At 40.9% G+C, this 15,266-nt stretch overlaps 2 protein-coding genes across 2 annotated transcripts in view; one reads left to right on the top strand and one right to left on the bottom strand.

The window, feature by feature from the left end:
• Nucleotides 1-1,794: 1,794 nt before the first annotated feature.
• PDE7A (phosphodiesterase 7A) lies at nucleotides 1,795-7,081 on the top strand (the record flags this gene model as incomplete). Its single annotated transcript, XM_009069733.1, has 6 exons — nucleotides 1,795-1,926; nucleotides 2,263-2,354; nucleotides 2,984-3,128; nucleotides 3,982-4,078; nucleotides 5,360-5,440; nucleotides 6,795-7,081. Coding segments are annotated over 6 exons (759 nt in total), but the record flags the coding sequence as incomplete, so codon positions are not given.
• Nucleotides 7,082-11,732: 4,651 nt separating this feature from the next.
• MTFR1 (mitochondrial fission regulator 1) overlaps nucleotides 11,733-15,266 on the bottom strand; it is a 16,362-nt gene continuing 12,828 nt past the window's right edge. The window contains exons 5-7 of the mRNA XM_009069722.1: nucleotides 13,778-14,030; nucleotides 13,432-13,600; nucleotides 11,733-12,201 (exon numbers count right to left, since the gene is read on the bottom strand). Of these exons, the coding sequence (XP_009067970.1) occupies nucleotides 12,142-12,201; nucleotides 13,432-13,600; nucleotides 13,778-14,030 (482 nt within the window). The 3' untranslated portion in view covers nucleotides 11,733-12,141. The remainder of the gene's footprint in view (nucleotides 12,202-13,431; nucleotides 13,601-13,777; nucleotides 14,031-15,266) is intronic.

Raw genomic sequence — 15,266 nt, 5'->3', positions numbered from 1 at the left:
ATACACACACACACAGACACACATGTATGTGTGTATGCACAGATGTGCATATACACTTTTAATAAGAAGTAAAGAAACCTAAGAACCCAATCAGAAGCACTTCTGAACTCTCTATTGCTCTCTCTGTTGCTGAGGCTGTGGGTTCATGCTTAGCACTATGCTTTTCTTTTTTCCTCTCTTCTGGGCTGACATTGTCTTTTGTGTGATTTTGTGTTGAACCAGAACAGGGAATTAAGATTGCAGCTGTTTAACACAGTGCTGTGCCCCAAGGCATTTACATAGAATTGCAGCCTGAGTCAGAGCTGGCAATAATAAACCTGTGTATTTGTCATCTGGGGTGTTTTTTTTTCTTCCAGAGACTGCCATTACCCTTGCTTTGCTCATCTTTGATGTTACTGAATAGTATGTTTCTGCTAAAGGCATTTTATAGCAATCCATCAGGAGTTCCCTTTGGCCTTTCTTTTCAAGAAAGGGCAGGGTGACAGACCTTAAGGAGCTGAGCTAGTTGAGTGTTTCCCAGTGACTGCTGTCAGTCTTCTGTAAGTGATGTATGGACAATTTCGGGGCTAAATCCTGTCCTTCTGTATTAAATTGAAAACTGTAGTGTTCCCTAGCCAGGTGAGACAAGTTATCTCCCTTGGTGCAGGTTATCACCGATCTGGTATTCCCTTGAGTAGCACAACTCCTTATTCTGCTTCTGAGGTAAAAACAAGTAAGTTCTGGCTCCATGGATGTTTTTCAGAGGCTCTTTGCCCACTCCTCCCACTCAGTTTCTCAGTGCTGCTCTCAGATCAATTGTTGGTGCAGTGAGCCAGATCAGAGCTGATACATGATGAGCTTTTTCATGGCAGGCAGCTTGGCAGCTCTGAGCATTTTTCATTTAATACTTGCAATGGAAGTTCTGCAATGCTTTAGATACAAGTGTAGACTTGGTATTTTTAGTAACCTGTATACAGCTACTGGTTCTATTGCACCCAAGTACGTTATAAACATGTGAGGCCTGATAGATAGCAAATGCAAGAGGGAATATAAACTTCTGTCCTCACTGGGTGTTTGCTGCATTTCACCTTTGCATGGGCAGAACTGTCTTCCCTGTTTTAGTGCTAGCTAGAATTTATTACTGAGTTTAATTTGCAAACCTCCCAACCAGGAGTAGTAACAGCTCTGAGCAGTGAAAGTAAGTCCGTGCAGTTGCAGAGCTGAGTTAATCGATGTGCACATACATCTTGAAAATATTTGTTTGTGGCAGATTTTGCTGCTTTGGTTCTCTTCCTGGTAGACTTTGAGGTATAATTTTGTGTAAGAGTGGAAACCCAAAACTCAACGCTCCTAAAGTCTTCCAGAGCATTAGTTTCTTACTTTGAAGAGGAAAGTTTTTTATGTGTTGTTTTGTTTTTTTTTTAAAAAAAATATAGTATGTATTTAAAGCAGAATTGACACATACAGATGGACTTGGTAAATGAGATGGAGAGCTAATGTTAAGAATTTGCTGCTTTTATGGGATCTGGTTAGGAATAGTACTTTGTTACCAGCCAGAAAGTAGGACTGTGGGTGTCAGCATGTAAGAGTGAACCTTCCCATTCAGAAAGAATAATGCTCAAACCATTGTTGAAATTTTGTAGCTTCTGGTGGGGGAAATACTGTGAAAAGTCAATGAAATACTAATTTGACATCTTAAAAATTTTCACTGAATTTCTATCAACTGTTAATTACTAAAAATCTAAAATGCCTCAGCCATGTACTTTCCCTGAGGGCATACTTGCACTGCTAACATTTGGTGGTTTTGCTTTGCAGCTTGCCAGATCTTTAACTCCATGGGATGTTCTGCTCAGCTTAATAGCAGCTGCCACACACGATTTGGATCACCCAGGTGTTAACCAACCTTTCCTAATTAAAACAAACCATTACTTAGCGACTCTGTATAAGGTAAGGATAAAATCACTTGTTTTGTTAAAACCAGGTTTGGAGACTGCCTGAGGAGCACAGAAAAGGGAGTATAAGTGGTGATGTGGTTAGCTAGTGGTAGGTTTGAATGCAGATATTGTTTCCATGTCACTGGCATAAAAAAAAAAAAGTGCAAATTAACAAAGTATTCAGGATTTTTGAGGTTTAACCTCCATGGCAAAGTAAATAGAGGAAAGAAAGAAAAAGACCAACCCCAACACAGACCAACTGCCTGGTATATATCTTGGTATATTGCTGTATTGGCTCTTCAGTTTAAGAAGAAGTCACTGATCTGTGATACTCCCTCTCCATTCACAGAATACCTCAGTATTAGAGAACCATCACTGGAGATCGGCCGTGGGGTTGCTGAGAGAATCTGGTTTATTTGCACATATGTCATTAGAAAACAGGTATGTTTATACTGAGGAGTGTAGATCAGTTGAAGACGTAAGCAAGCTGTCACTTAAGTAAGACAGCCTTGCAAAGCAAGATAAATTATTGCATGGCAGTTTTGAATACAAAATGCAGATTAGGATCTATTTCAGGAATTCCTGGATACTGTGCTGTTGGAGTAGAGCAGTTCATGGTGCAACGTGATATTCGGAAAATAACATTTACTGCAAGCAAGCTCAAGAAATGTATTTCTGTAGTCAAGCACCTGTTCAGATTAAATTTGGCAGCCTTTTCTCATTCTGCCACCACAACTGTAGTTTAAAATAGACCCTCTTCACCTACTCTAACCAGAAATAATCTTTAAGCAATTAGTTTGTGCATTTTTAAGGGGAAAAAAAAAGGGTGGGGAAGAAAAAAAGCGAAAACTGTTTTAAAGTCTTCCTGAAAGCTGCCAACAAAACATCCTGATAGTTCTGTGGATGTTGTAAGAATTTTTGTCCAAAAGAAAACAAACAGTTCAGTAAAAATGCTTATTATAAAGCTTGTATTTGTGAAATAATGAGTGTGATAAAAAGACATGTAAATCTAGTAATGACTGTTGTTGTTAATTGTTAAGCTTTTGAATGTTTACTGTCGCTAATTTCAGGCAGCTGATGGAAAGCCAGATAGGTGATCTCATTCTTGCCACAGACATCAGTCAGCAAAACGAGTATCTGTCCATGTTTCGATCCCATTTGGATAGAGGAGACCTATGTCTAGAGAACGCGAACCATCGGCACTTCATTTTACAGGTGATCTTGGTAATATTTTTGAAAACATTGAGCATAGAAAATAATTTACTTAAAAACACTGAATGATGCCTCTGCCAGGCTTTCTCCTTCTCTCAAAATGGAGCAGAGCTATCTTTGAGTCATTCTGTTTCAATACAAAAAAGGTTGTTTCCCCCACTTCCATACCTGCTGCCCCCAGCACTTCTCCCAGGTAATGCTGTGTACTGGTAGGTCTGATAACTTGGGGCTGCTAAAGCAAGGAGAACTGTTTCCAAGACAAGGTTTATCTCTTCTGATGACTCCAGTGCAGCCTCGGAACTGTGAATCGCTTTGTTAGAACTTACCTTAGGGAAGGAAAGCACTGCTGTTGTGAATTAGTTTGCAGCTGTGCCAATGAGCTTTAGCAAACTTTCAAAACAGTCCTTGAGAGTCTTTTTCAGTTCATAGACATTTTCTCATTGGGTTCATGTTGTGAACTATAAAAAGAAAGTGGGCAAACAGATGAGAAGTTCTGTCTTGTGCAAACCATTACTAAAAATAGGAGCTTCAGAGACAGAAATGGAAAATACTGTTTGCTTACTTTGAAGCTTCTTTTTCTGATTTTATTTTTGGCTCTTGTACCAGTGAATGTACTAAATTTAGTGCTTCTGAAATACTTCAACTCGACTGAATTTCCATATTACTCAGGGACGATCATGAGATCTGATAGTTCCCTGAGTGGTTTTTAAATATTATAGGACATAAATTTGGAGCACAAATGGTAGGTAGGTTTGTTATTCATAAAGCTTAAAATAATCTGCTGTCAGGAAATAAATGCTTAGAGGCGCTGGTGTTGGAGGGAAAGGTGATCTAACACTGTGTGTTAACTTGTCAGATGGCTTTGAAGTGTGCAGATATTTGTAATCCATGTCGGACGTGGGAGCTGAGCAAGCAGTGGAGTGAAAAAGTAACAGAAGAGTTCTTCCATCAAGGCAAGTACAAGCAGAATTATCTGTTAGTGTATAGTCATAGAATCATAGAAGTTCAGGGGTTGGAATGGACCTTACAGATCATCTAGTCACGACCCTCTGCCATGGGCAGGGACACCTCCCCACTACACTAGGATGCTCAAGGCCTCATCCAGCCTGGCTCTGAACACTGCCAGGGCTGGGGCAGCCACTGCTTCCCTGGCCAGCCTGTGCCAGTGTCTCACCACCCTCACAGTAAAAAAATTTTTCCTGATATCTAACCTAAATTTCCCCTCTTTCAATTTGTACCCGGTGTATTTACAGCATGGAGAGAGCATCCATGAGTCCTAGCTGCATGCAAATAAAGGGATTTTGATTGAGAGCTGGCAGATTTACAGTACAGTATGGGGTTTTTTTGCTTTCATTGCTTGTACTTCTTGCAAAAGGTCAGAGTGACTAAAGCTCAATGAAGAATCTACTTAGAATCTGAACCTAGAGTGGCTGGTGCAGTACATACCTCAGCCTGAAAGGTGCTTAGGATGAGTAATTATGGCCACTTTGAATTTACCTGGTGGCTTCAGTAAATTAGGAAATATGTTCATCATGTGTCTTCACTACTTAAACTTCATCTCTGAGGCCTGCTGGTTAGCAGGGAAGAGCCAGGGAGACTTTTAGTTACCATATAGTTAAGACTCCTTATGTAAGCATAATAATAAAAATAATAAAGCTTTTAATTGACAAATTGAGTGAATTTTCTTCGTTAATATTAAGTTGTTTTAATAATAAAGTTAAGGCTAGTTTAGCTGACTTGCTGATTTACATGTGGATACAATCCATGGGGAACATACTGCTGTATTTGGTGATTAAGAGGCTTAATCTTAGATAAAAGTGATGAGGAAGCAGAGCAACAAACTTCCTTGAGCGAGAGATTTCTGAGGGCTAAGTGCTGTTCTCTTCCGTGTTGCGAAGGTTTAAAGAAGGGATTTTAACTTGCCATTTCTATGACGATCTGGGAGGTTTCGCAAGGAAGACCATGTTAATCCTGTGGGAAACCTGTGGTTCGCTGTTTTTTGTTTAATTATAGTTTGATGAAAAATACAAAGTATTTAGATATAATGTTTATAAATACAGCTAGTCTCAGTGACAGATCTAGCTCTTTTAAGAGATGGGGACAAGAGCAAGTGCATTCCACTAGCTGCAAGATACCGTCCCTGTTAACCCCCTTGCACAGCTCAGCTCTATTGGTGTTAGGATTTGTGCCAGACTTGCTGACTTAACAGTTGTATTATACTTTTGTTTCCTTAGGTGATATTGAAAAAAAGTATCACTTGGGTGTGAGTCCACTTTGTGACCGACAGACGGAAACTATTGCCAACATCCAGATTGGTAACTGCAATTCAGTTTCTTTGAGGAGATTACTTGCAGAATGCAATGTGCAAAAAGCACCTTTAGGATACCTTTTCTGGAGGGTTGTACCTGCTCTGTGTGTGTAACAGCACTTCAGTACAAAGAGCAATTTTATTTCAATTTGCTAGATAACACTTGTTGCTCACATTGTTTGCTGGAGGTGCTGCACTGACGGTGCAGGAGACCAGAGCCCCTCGGGTTCCTCACGGAGCAGGTACAGCATGGGAGGCAGCTCTGGCTTCTCCCACCATGGTGCCAGAGCTCTCAGCATCTGAGGTGGCCCTTTTGGGAGGAGGAGAGTTCCTTCCCTTTGCCATGTGGTCTTGGGTGCTTTTTCCAGCAAGATTGCCACAACAGGGCTCCAGCTCTTCGGGTTTAGCTGTCTGGAGTGTCAGTGTTCCCTTTAAATGCAGCCGTTAAGGAGGGTGGTGGGCAGAGGTTTGGTGGAGAGTGGTGAATAGCCATTATATTAATAGCTTTTGCTAACTTGAGTTGGATTGAAAATAGTAAAATGACCTTTTATAGTTATTTTTACTACAGTTGCTTATGTAGGTCGAATAAGACTCAGTTAAAAGCACAGTAAAGAAAAGAATCAATGTAACCACAAACACAATCTGAGTTAGTGCTTTGAATTGACACCAAAGCTGCTCTGTCTTAATTCAGAACGGTAGGAAATTGTGCATTGCTGTCATTGACAGATGCAGATTTGGTCATCGTACCACTGAATTTTTGGTTCGTGGCAATAGACACTACAAATAAGTGAAGATGTGCACACACAAAGATGTGCACAGACACACAGATGTTTATACAAGTGTGTGTTGATGCTTTGTAGCTTTGTTTAAAAGTTTCTGTAATTTGTATTTGAAAGTAGTTTTAGTTGGCTTAATATTGTGAAAATAATGTGTTCCTTTCCCCCCTGTGTAGTACAGTTCAGACTGTCTATGGGTAATTCATTGTAAAATCTTTCTTTTAGAAACTTAGGTTTTCTAAACTATTTTGTGCGGCTTAGTTGCTGATGTTTAGGTCCCCCCCATGTTCTGCAGTACTCTTGTTTCTTTGGTCACTGCTGTGAAGGGAAGCAGGTGAATTTGTACCCCAGTGCATTGCTGCTCTGACTGATTAGTCAAATCTTTTTTACATTTTGAGAGATTTTTTTTTTGTAGAGATGCCCTAAATATTGAGATGAATTTTTAAATACACATCGGAGAGTAGTAACTTGACATGTTTATTTTTTGTTTCTAAATTCTATTTAAAATACTTACCTTGAGTATTTTTGGTTTTCTCTGGGTTGGTTGGCTTGTTTTTTCACTGGGCTGTTTGCTTGTTTTCAAAGGTTTTATGACCTACTTAGTGGAACCACTGTTTGGGGAGTGGGCCCGGTTTTCCAACACCAGGCTGTCGCAGACCATGCTTGGCCACCTGGGGCTGAACAAGGCGAGCTGGAAGGGAGTGCAGAGGGAACAGTCTGGCAGTGGTGAGGACGTTGACCCTACTTTTGAGGAAATGGACTCAGACATATTACCTCAGGAACCTCGATTGTCCTGACCTCAGTCTCCATGACAAAACTGCCTCTTCTCTTGGTATCTGCACGGTGGGACTAAAGGAGACACATGCCAGCCCAAGGTTTTAGTAAAATGGGAAAATGATGCCAGCATTATTTATTTCCAAGTTTTCCTTTGACACAGACCATTTGAACCAGAATTTTTTTAAGCCGTAAGATCTGAACATAGAGCAATATGCATCAGCCTCAGTTGGTTTTCGTTCGGAACCTTGAATATGCAAAGCACAGCAGTGACTGAGCCTTGGAGCGGCAGGACGAAAGCTTCGTTGTGCCACATGGCTTTGGGTTTTTGGTGAAATTTGGAATATGGTCTTCAAATCTAAGACTAGAGAAGGATTGTTCCACTTCCTTGGAATTTAGCAAGACTCGCATAAATGTGTTCAAAGCATACCTTCCACTCAGCCCCTGTTTTAATATGGAAATGTGAAGTGCCCATCCTCTGCTGCCTCTGGCAAGACTTGATGTTTACAAATGTACTCTGAAACTCTCGGTTCTAGACTTAACCTTTGCGCATGGCTGTGAAGGAACCACTAACTTGGGGTTTTTTGCTTTTTTAAAAGAAAAAGATCAAATCTGAGACTGCAGCTCGTTTCTTTGGATGCCAGAAAAGCTTCCCATTTGCCATAATTTTGTTTGTGCACTGGGAACTGAGCATTCATCATAGAGCACAGCCAAGCTTTACTCCAGTGCTATATGGGAATGCAATTTTTTAACGGCGACAAAAACACTTCTGGATCTGGGAAGGGAAGGGGTGGGGGTGGGGGGAAGCGTCCGAACTGCATTGCGATTCTGCAGTGGAAACATCGCATGTTGTTTCCACTATTGTACACTTGAACTGCACATGCAAGAAAAAAAAAGGTGGAATGTCTAAACACCATAATCAGCTCAGGGTATTTGCCAATCTGAAATAAAGTGGGATGGGAAGCGTGTCCTTCAGAACAAGGGTACAAATGCCCCTTTCGCTGCAGCGTGTGTGTATGTGTGGGTGTGTGAGTCCGTTTGGGGCGGGGGGACGGGAGGGGCGGGGAAGGGTTTGAACGGCAACATTTTATTTTCTGTTTTAATTTATTCTTTTAGAATGTGACAATTTCATGAACAGCCACATCGGGGAGGAAACTGTAACAATTTGCTACAGATGCCTTAAACTATGCACAAAGCTAAGTGACCAAATTTGTTTTTGATTTGAAAAAAAAAAAAGAATAAAAAAAAAGTGCATTGTTTACGTATTCCTCCCTCTATTGACACATTACCCATGGATGGGTTTTTGATGGGAAAAGGAGAAAATGTTTTTTAGGACAAAATTAAAAGGACTAATTTTAAACTTAAAACATTCCATTTTTGTAATTTGTTTTACATTGTTTTCAGTACAGTAAGCACAACTGTAATCTAGTTTGAGAAACTGGTGCTTTATTTTAGTTCACTTGTATTTCCCTGTTATTATTGTAAAAGACTGTTTATTAATTCTGTTTACAGTTCGTTGCAACAGCCATTTTTGGGAGAGAGCTTCGGCGTAAAGCCATTTGTAAAGGCTTTGCCATATCCATTTTAATATGTGCCTGTTGCTGTTAACTTTTAATTAATAAAACAAAAATCTTTTCACATTGTGCTCCTGTACATTTAAGTTACGACTGAGTCCAGCGTTGTGGAAAGGTAGCTAAGGTTGCAGTCAGCTTCCACTGTAAAACTAAGCCAACTTTTGGATTTGAAAATACTAGTCCTCGTATGCCAAAATTTATTGCCTCTTGGAGCTTGGCCTTTTACTGTTTGAAAAGCAAATCCTGACTTACCTGATTGTTTCCCTTCTAAAACTGTTTATTATTCTTTCATGTTCCCTGAAGTAGTATCATTAATCTCAAAGTGGCCATGTTTAAAGAAATAAATTTCTAATGAAACCATTCCTTGGAACGTGCGTGAACTTCCTTCCTTTGCTGTCAGTGCAAGTTCTTGCTGTTGTCTGACTTGCAGCAGAGACAGGTGGGACCATGGGCTCTGGCTGTAACTTGCAGGAGCAGAACAGCCTTTGTTTAACAGGTTGCCTTTCAAGGGGAGGTACTTGCCAGTGGTGTTGGAAGCTGTCGGAACACGGAGGTAATGGCTGCGTGTGAGGAACTTACTACAGAGAGACTACAGCTCTGCTTCCTTACAGCCTGCACAGCTTTGTACCGTTAGATGTGGACAAGGGCTGATTCCTCTCAGACCTTTTTTAATAAAACATACACCAAACCTGCAGCTCCTTTTAAAACCACTAAAATCAGTACCCGATGATGTCTTCTGTGACGGGTCTGTTTTAAAACGTGACTTTGTGTAATGACCCTCAACTGCATTGTAAGTTTTGCTACAAGTAGGTATACAGTATTTATTTCAACAGAGCATTTGCAGAGCCTGGGATTCTTTAAGGTTGTGCAGTCTTGCTGTCCTCTGCTCTGACAGGAACCAGTACAGCTTGTCAAGGTGCTTAGAGTAAAACAGGAGTAGTTTTGTTCCAAGCCACCTTTCCTGGAAAGTGGCCTCTTGTCCTTTCCTACCAGACTGCATTGAGAAAGTTTGGTTCTAATCTCACCTCTTAAGTGTCCATGGAAGCTTCTGACATTGGAGTGAATTAACAAAAGAACAAAAAACAAGCCTTTTCTTGAACATGCTGTCTGGAAATGCCTTCTACAAATCCACATGGAGCTTCATTCCAGCAGCTTGATCATTTCACAGGAGAGCTCAGTGTGTACCTAATGCACCACAGCTGCTCCCAACCCACCAGAGCCCAGAAACATGTTAGGGGATGGGGTCAGGCCCCCACCACAGTGTTTTAACTTACAGATCTGCTCTCAGTAGTATTCCTTTGTGATCACAGACAGATAGAAACAGGCCTCAGGTCATGGCTCAAGGCTCTGCCCCCAGCGTGTGTGGATGTCTCAGCACTTGAGGTGTACTACTGTGTCTGTAGATGATTTCAAGCAGACAGATACAAATTAAGGTACAAAAAAGTGTAAAATAAACTATTCGATGGCAGCTTTGTGATTTTATTTTCTTGTGCAGATGACATTTCTCGTACAATGATTTTACATCACTGATAAGGCTCACCCCGTTTCTGGGCTGCTGGATGCCCCAGTGCAAACAGGCAGGGTCTGGTGTGGGCTTTTCTCATGTTTTAGCCTAGGCTGATAGGCCAAGTGATGTCCTGAGATTTACAAGTTAATGACTGAATTGGACTGTCTGTGTACCAGGGGATGGAGAGACCGTTAAAAAGAAGTAACTTCCTGCTGTGTTCGTGGTGAGGCACAAACTTCTCACTGGTTCCTGAGAACTTTTTTGTTTAATCTGAATGTAACTGAATTAACAGCACTGTGCTGTTCTATGACTAACTCCACTGTTCCTGCTGCACAGCAAGGTAAGCAGTCCAGTCCTGGAGGACATGCCAGTAGGTTGTCACTACACTGATTTACAGCTGCTGGAACAGAATGTAAACTATACTTTATTGTGGCTGCTACAGTCTGTAGAGTACCACAGATGAAATATGCAATGTTTATTTGAATTGCTTTTAATTTTACATAGTGGCAGTAGAGCATAAAATACAAAACTTTAAAACCAAGATGAACTTTCAGAAAGGTGTTTTAAAGGCATTAAAAGGAACACAGAGATTGACTGTCCTGTCAGTAAGGCTGAGGGCACAACATTTTGCAAGGAAGTTACATTGTGTATGCATTAACATCATGTCAAGCTCACACCAGCAGACTCTCCTCGGTGTACAATCCACATTCCAGTTATAAGCAGCAAAATTTCTTTGTCTTCAGTAACCTCAACAGAGCCATTCAGCTCTATTTGGGAAGTGCTGCTTTTGTCTCTTCCTAGAAAACAAAGCTCCCAGAGGCACTTGTCCCAGGAGCCATGATCAGCTTAGAGCACCAAAATACCCAGGCTCAGCTTTTTCTGTGCTCATCCACAGTCAGAGCAAACCTTGGCTCCATTTCAGTGTGTGGCTGAGCTGTAGCTCTCAGTTCCTGAACAGCTTTTTTTCACCCTGACATCTATATTTAGCTTGAGCCCTTCCTACACCTGTGGCTGGAGATGTGAGCTCAGGTGGTTGGTACAGGTCTGGCAGCAAACAGCTGCTATGGGAAGGCCCCCAAGGGCTTCCCCTGTAAAACAGGTTGTGTGCAACAGCTTTTACCATCTCTTCCCTGCAAGCAGAACCACGAGGCTTGTGCAGGCCCCAGCTGCCAGAACCTATCCAGGGACCCAAGACAGCTGGGGACAAAGGTGTCCACGAACTTTTCTTGGAGCAGCAAAGATAAGCAATGTATTTTTGGCAACTTGCAACCCACAGGACTTTGTACCTTTGTTTTCTGATTTACACCACTTTATGCTAACTAACACATACTCTGAAATTATTTTACTCTACTGCAATCTACTGACTAATTTCAAATTCACTGGACTACCTATTCCCAGGGGCTCCCAGAGCATGATTTACTCACTTCCTGCACTCTCTATATCGGCCACAGGATGACATAAGCAGGTTTTGCTCTCTTACCCCTTGCACGTTCATTTGAAGCAAACAAAAAACCCTGCACAAAAATGTGCGACTACTTAAAATTTAGCTGACTCTGCAGCAGATTCAAGTTTTCACTTTGTTTCAGTAAGCAGCAGAGTGACTCCAGGTCTTCTTTTGGGTAAAAATTTGTCAATGTTAAGTTTAAAAGAAAGACTTCAATGTGAAAATTTCAGTATCAAATTACTCCTTGTAGTGCAAGTTACAGGTAGAGCTCACATAACTGATCTTAACTTAAGGGTGTATCACCATCACTATTTACATGGATACAAATTCTTACAGTGGTCAGTTATGCATAAAGAATGTTGTATAAATAACTTAGTGTTAATCAACTAAGCCCACCACATAATTCTGAATGGAAAGCCAGGTTTGAATACAGAATTAATACCTGAGTATAATGGTCCAATTTATTTCCCTTGGTAAATCATGTACAAACATGTTTCATGCCTCACTTCAGCACTTCACATTAGGCTTTTCCTGTGCTGCAAGAAAGAGACCACTCGGTACTAGTGCTATTTGCAACATAACATATTTCAGACAAAACAGCTCAACAGTCCTTTGCACAGTGATCTCCATACACTAAGATTTCTCAATTAAAGTCTTCATCTTTCCTGTAGACTTCAGCATGTGTGGCCCAAACTGGAAAGGAAACCAGAAACATGGTCAGGTTGCGTTCAACAGAAACCTCATTGCACTTTACAAGTTGTAAGTAAAAGCAAAACTTGGGCAAAGATAATTTCCTTTATCAATCTGCTTATGTGCATGTGGATTTTACAAAGTAAAGGGGAACTTGTGTCAGCAATCAGCTGAAACCACTCAGATGAGGCAGGTAAGGACCTGCTGGAGCAGCTCTGATAGAGACAGTTCACTCTGCCACAGCCAAGTAAGAAGATACATGTATGTAGTTGTCTCTAGAAGTTGCCAACCAACTGCTCTAGCAGCAGTTTAACACCATTTTTGTTCTTACTCTATCCTGCATTTTTGTGCAAATCCTTTTCCAAACTGTCCCATACAAAGATCATACAAGTCTGACCTAACAAAGAAGTTACATACTGGTAAGGAACTGATGGATGGGTTTTATTAGCTCATTACAGATCAATATTCTATCATTTAACATAACCTTCCGTTTTCTTAGCTCTTGAGAACTTGATGATCCTCAGTCTCAGAGGACAGCCTGTAAATTTCAGAGCTGGAAAGTCATGAGAAACCCCAGTGTGAATAAAACATTGTCAACTTGTGACCGTTTCCTTAAAGCCCCAGAGATGCTGGGGAAAAAAGCCATTAATTCTTGGAAAATATCCAGCTTTTTAGTTATGAAGAACAGCCTGAACCTTACTGAAACATACCAAAAGCAGAAGGCAAGTAAGTCAACATTAATTCGCTGAAGTACTCAAAAGTCCTGAGATTTTGTGGCTTGGGAATGCTATTTTCCTTAAAACTTAACTCAGACCACATCTGGCTTTTGGAGTTTTAGATGCATTTTTCCAAATGCACAAAGGGAAAAAGTAACTGGTGCCATAGCACAAGGCTTCAAGGATTGCTTACAACCCAAACTGATCTATACCAGCCTGCTTTTGAACTAGCTTTGCTGGAAACTTGTCTTGAATGTTCACTGCTTAAAACCCTCTTCAGTTTCAAATCAACCTGAAATGAACTAGGAGCCATTAACTTGTGCCATGATGTGCATTTCAAATATGATTTCCTTTTCACAATGTCACAAATCCTGGCATATCAACAGTGCTTAACAGGGTTTTGTGGACAGGGATACTAACCTGTAGGTATCAGCATATATTGGCAGAAAGACACACATTGGTACAGACATACAACTATGACTTAGTACAAACACGTGTTAAGAATCCCAATACTCACCAGCACTACCTCAGTCTGTGTCTTTGTTTCAGTCTTTGGAAGAACTTTTTCTGTTTCATTTTGGCTATCGTTTTGGTATCGATAAGCAAACTTCTTTTTGAGAGCTTCTGCTATTAATGCTGCAGGATCTGCAGGGTCAGCCACTTTAGATTTTGTAACTTCTGAGGACCTAGAAAAGAAAATGAGAAGCATTAACACTGTCCAGAACAAAACTTTAGCAGTTGTGGATACTTTTGCATTGTTAAATGTTTCATCAGCATCTGTTTCACCTTGAAATAGTTCCAAGCCATAAACCCAAACTATTAATGCCAATGTTAGTATGTTGATACTTATCCATATTTATTACCTGTTCACCGAGCGCAGTTTCACTCTGTTCATGTCTTTGAGGATTTCTAGCATGTTTGGTATTTCAGACTTCTTTGGCCCATTTTCCGTCACATTCTGGCCAGAGTTCGTTTTTTTGTTTTTCCTTTCTTTAATGAGATCAAGTGCAGACTTGCTCTGCTGGAGGCCTGAGGGAGGGGGTGGTGGCAGAGGAGGAGGTGGTGGTGGTGGAGGTGCAACAGGGACAGCAGCTGAAGCAGTGGGACTTGATCCAACTACAAATGAAAGACGCATTGCACATCAGTGTACAGGTAACTCCCCTTTACACCTCACAAACACTCAGGTAAGACTATCACTGCAAGGACTTCAGTTGCCTCCCCTCTGCCATCTTAACTTTTTCATTCCTAAACCACCTAAGCAGACTCAGCTGAAAAGCCACACAAAGAGGGGAAATTTAGATTAGATATCAGGAAGAAAATTTTCACTGTGCAGGTGGTGAGACACTGGCACAGGCTGCCCAGGGAGGCTGTGGATGCCCCAACCCTGGCAGTGTTCAGAGCCAGGCTGGATGAGCCTTGAGCAACCTGCTCTGGTGGAAGGTGTCCCTGCCAATGCCAAGGGGGTTGGGACTAGATGACCTTTAACATTCTATGATTAAAACCCTTCTTGAAGAGTGAGAAGCATACTTTGAATCCCCAGTTCAAATTATAGGTGCATTCATGTCTATGCTGCAGTGGGACATCATTGACATCTCTTAGTTATGTTCTGCTCCTAGCATTACCAATATTTCACTTTCTTCTGCAAGGCAGGTACTGAGCTGCAAGCCACAAAAGATCTGCCCTGTGAGCAGTGCTTCTTCCTACTTATCGTCACAAACAAGAAATCACCATACAGGTTTTAAAGAGTAAATTTAAGGGCACAGTTAGCACTTAAATTGAAGCTTATTCAAACTCTCTGAGGTTAAGGGTTTTTTAGACCAACTAATAATCTGTCTGAAGATAAGAGATTATCACAACAATCTTGATTTCAAGTTCCCAGTACACTTTAGGTACAAACTGGTGTTAGAAATATCACGGTAGTAGTAACTTGACAAATACATAAAGAAAACTCTGCTCAAATGCACCTTTAAAGAAATCAGAAAACCACAGTTTTGAGGCTTGAAGTGTGTAAAGAGATGTATATAGGTAAGAGTAGTCTGTGTGCATGTAGGCACACACACAGCGTCATTACCACGTTCCACCACAAGAGGGAGGTAAAGATGAGAAAATCAAACAAGTTTAATTTCCCTAATAAACAGAGGTAAAGGGAAACAATTAAAACTAAGTTACCAGTTATTCCACCCCCTCCTATTCCCCCCATAATTAAAATTCGAGAGTGAAACAGTGTGATTCTGAAAACTATGTCCCAGTTTTGAATAGGAGCAGTCAAGGAAAAATAAAGCAACTGCTACCAGTACACAGACAAAAACTGAACAAGAGCATCTGAAGAATCACACTTTATACACAAACATG

The sequence above is a fragment of the Acanthisitta chloris genome, unplaced genomic scaffold (assembly GCF_000695815.1).
Source record: "Acanthisitta chloris isolate BGI_N310 unplaced genomic scaffold, ASM69581v1 scaffold41180, whole genome shotgun sequence".
Lineage (NCBI taxonomy): Eukaryota > Metazoa > Chordata > Aves > Passeriformes > Acanthisittidae > Acanthisitta > Acanthisitta chloris.
Note: the sequence above shows the minus strand (reverse complement) of the source record. Positions and strands in the feature narration are given on the sequence as shown.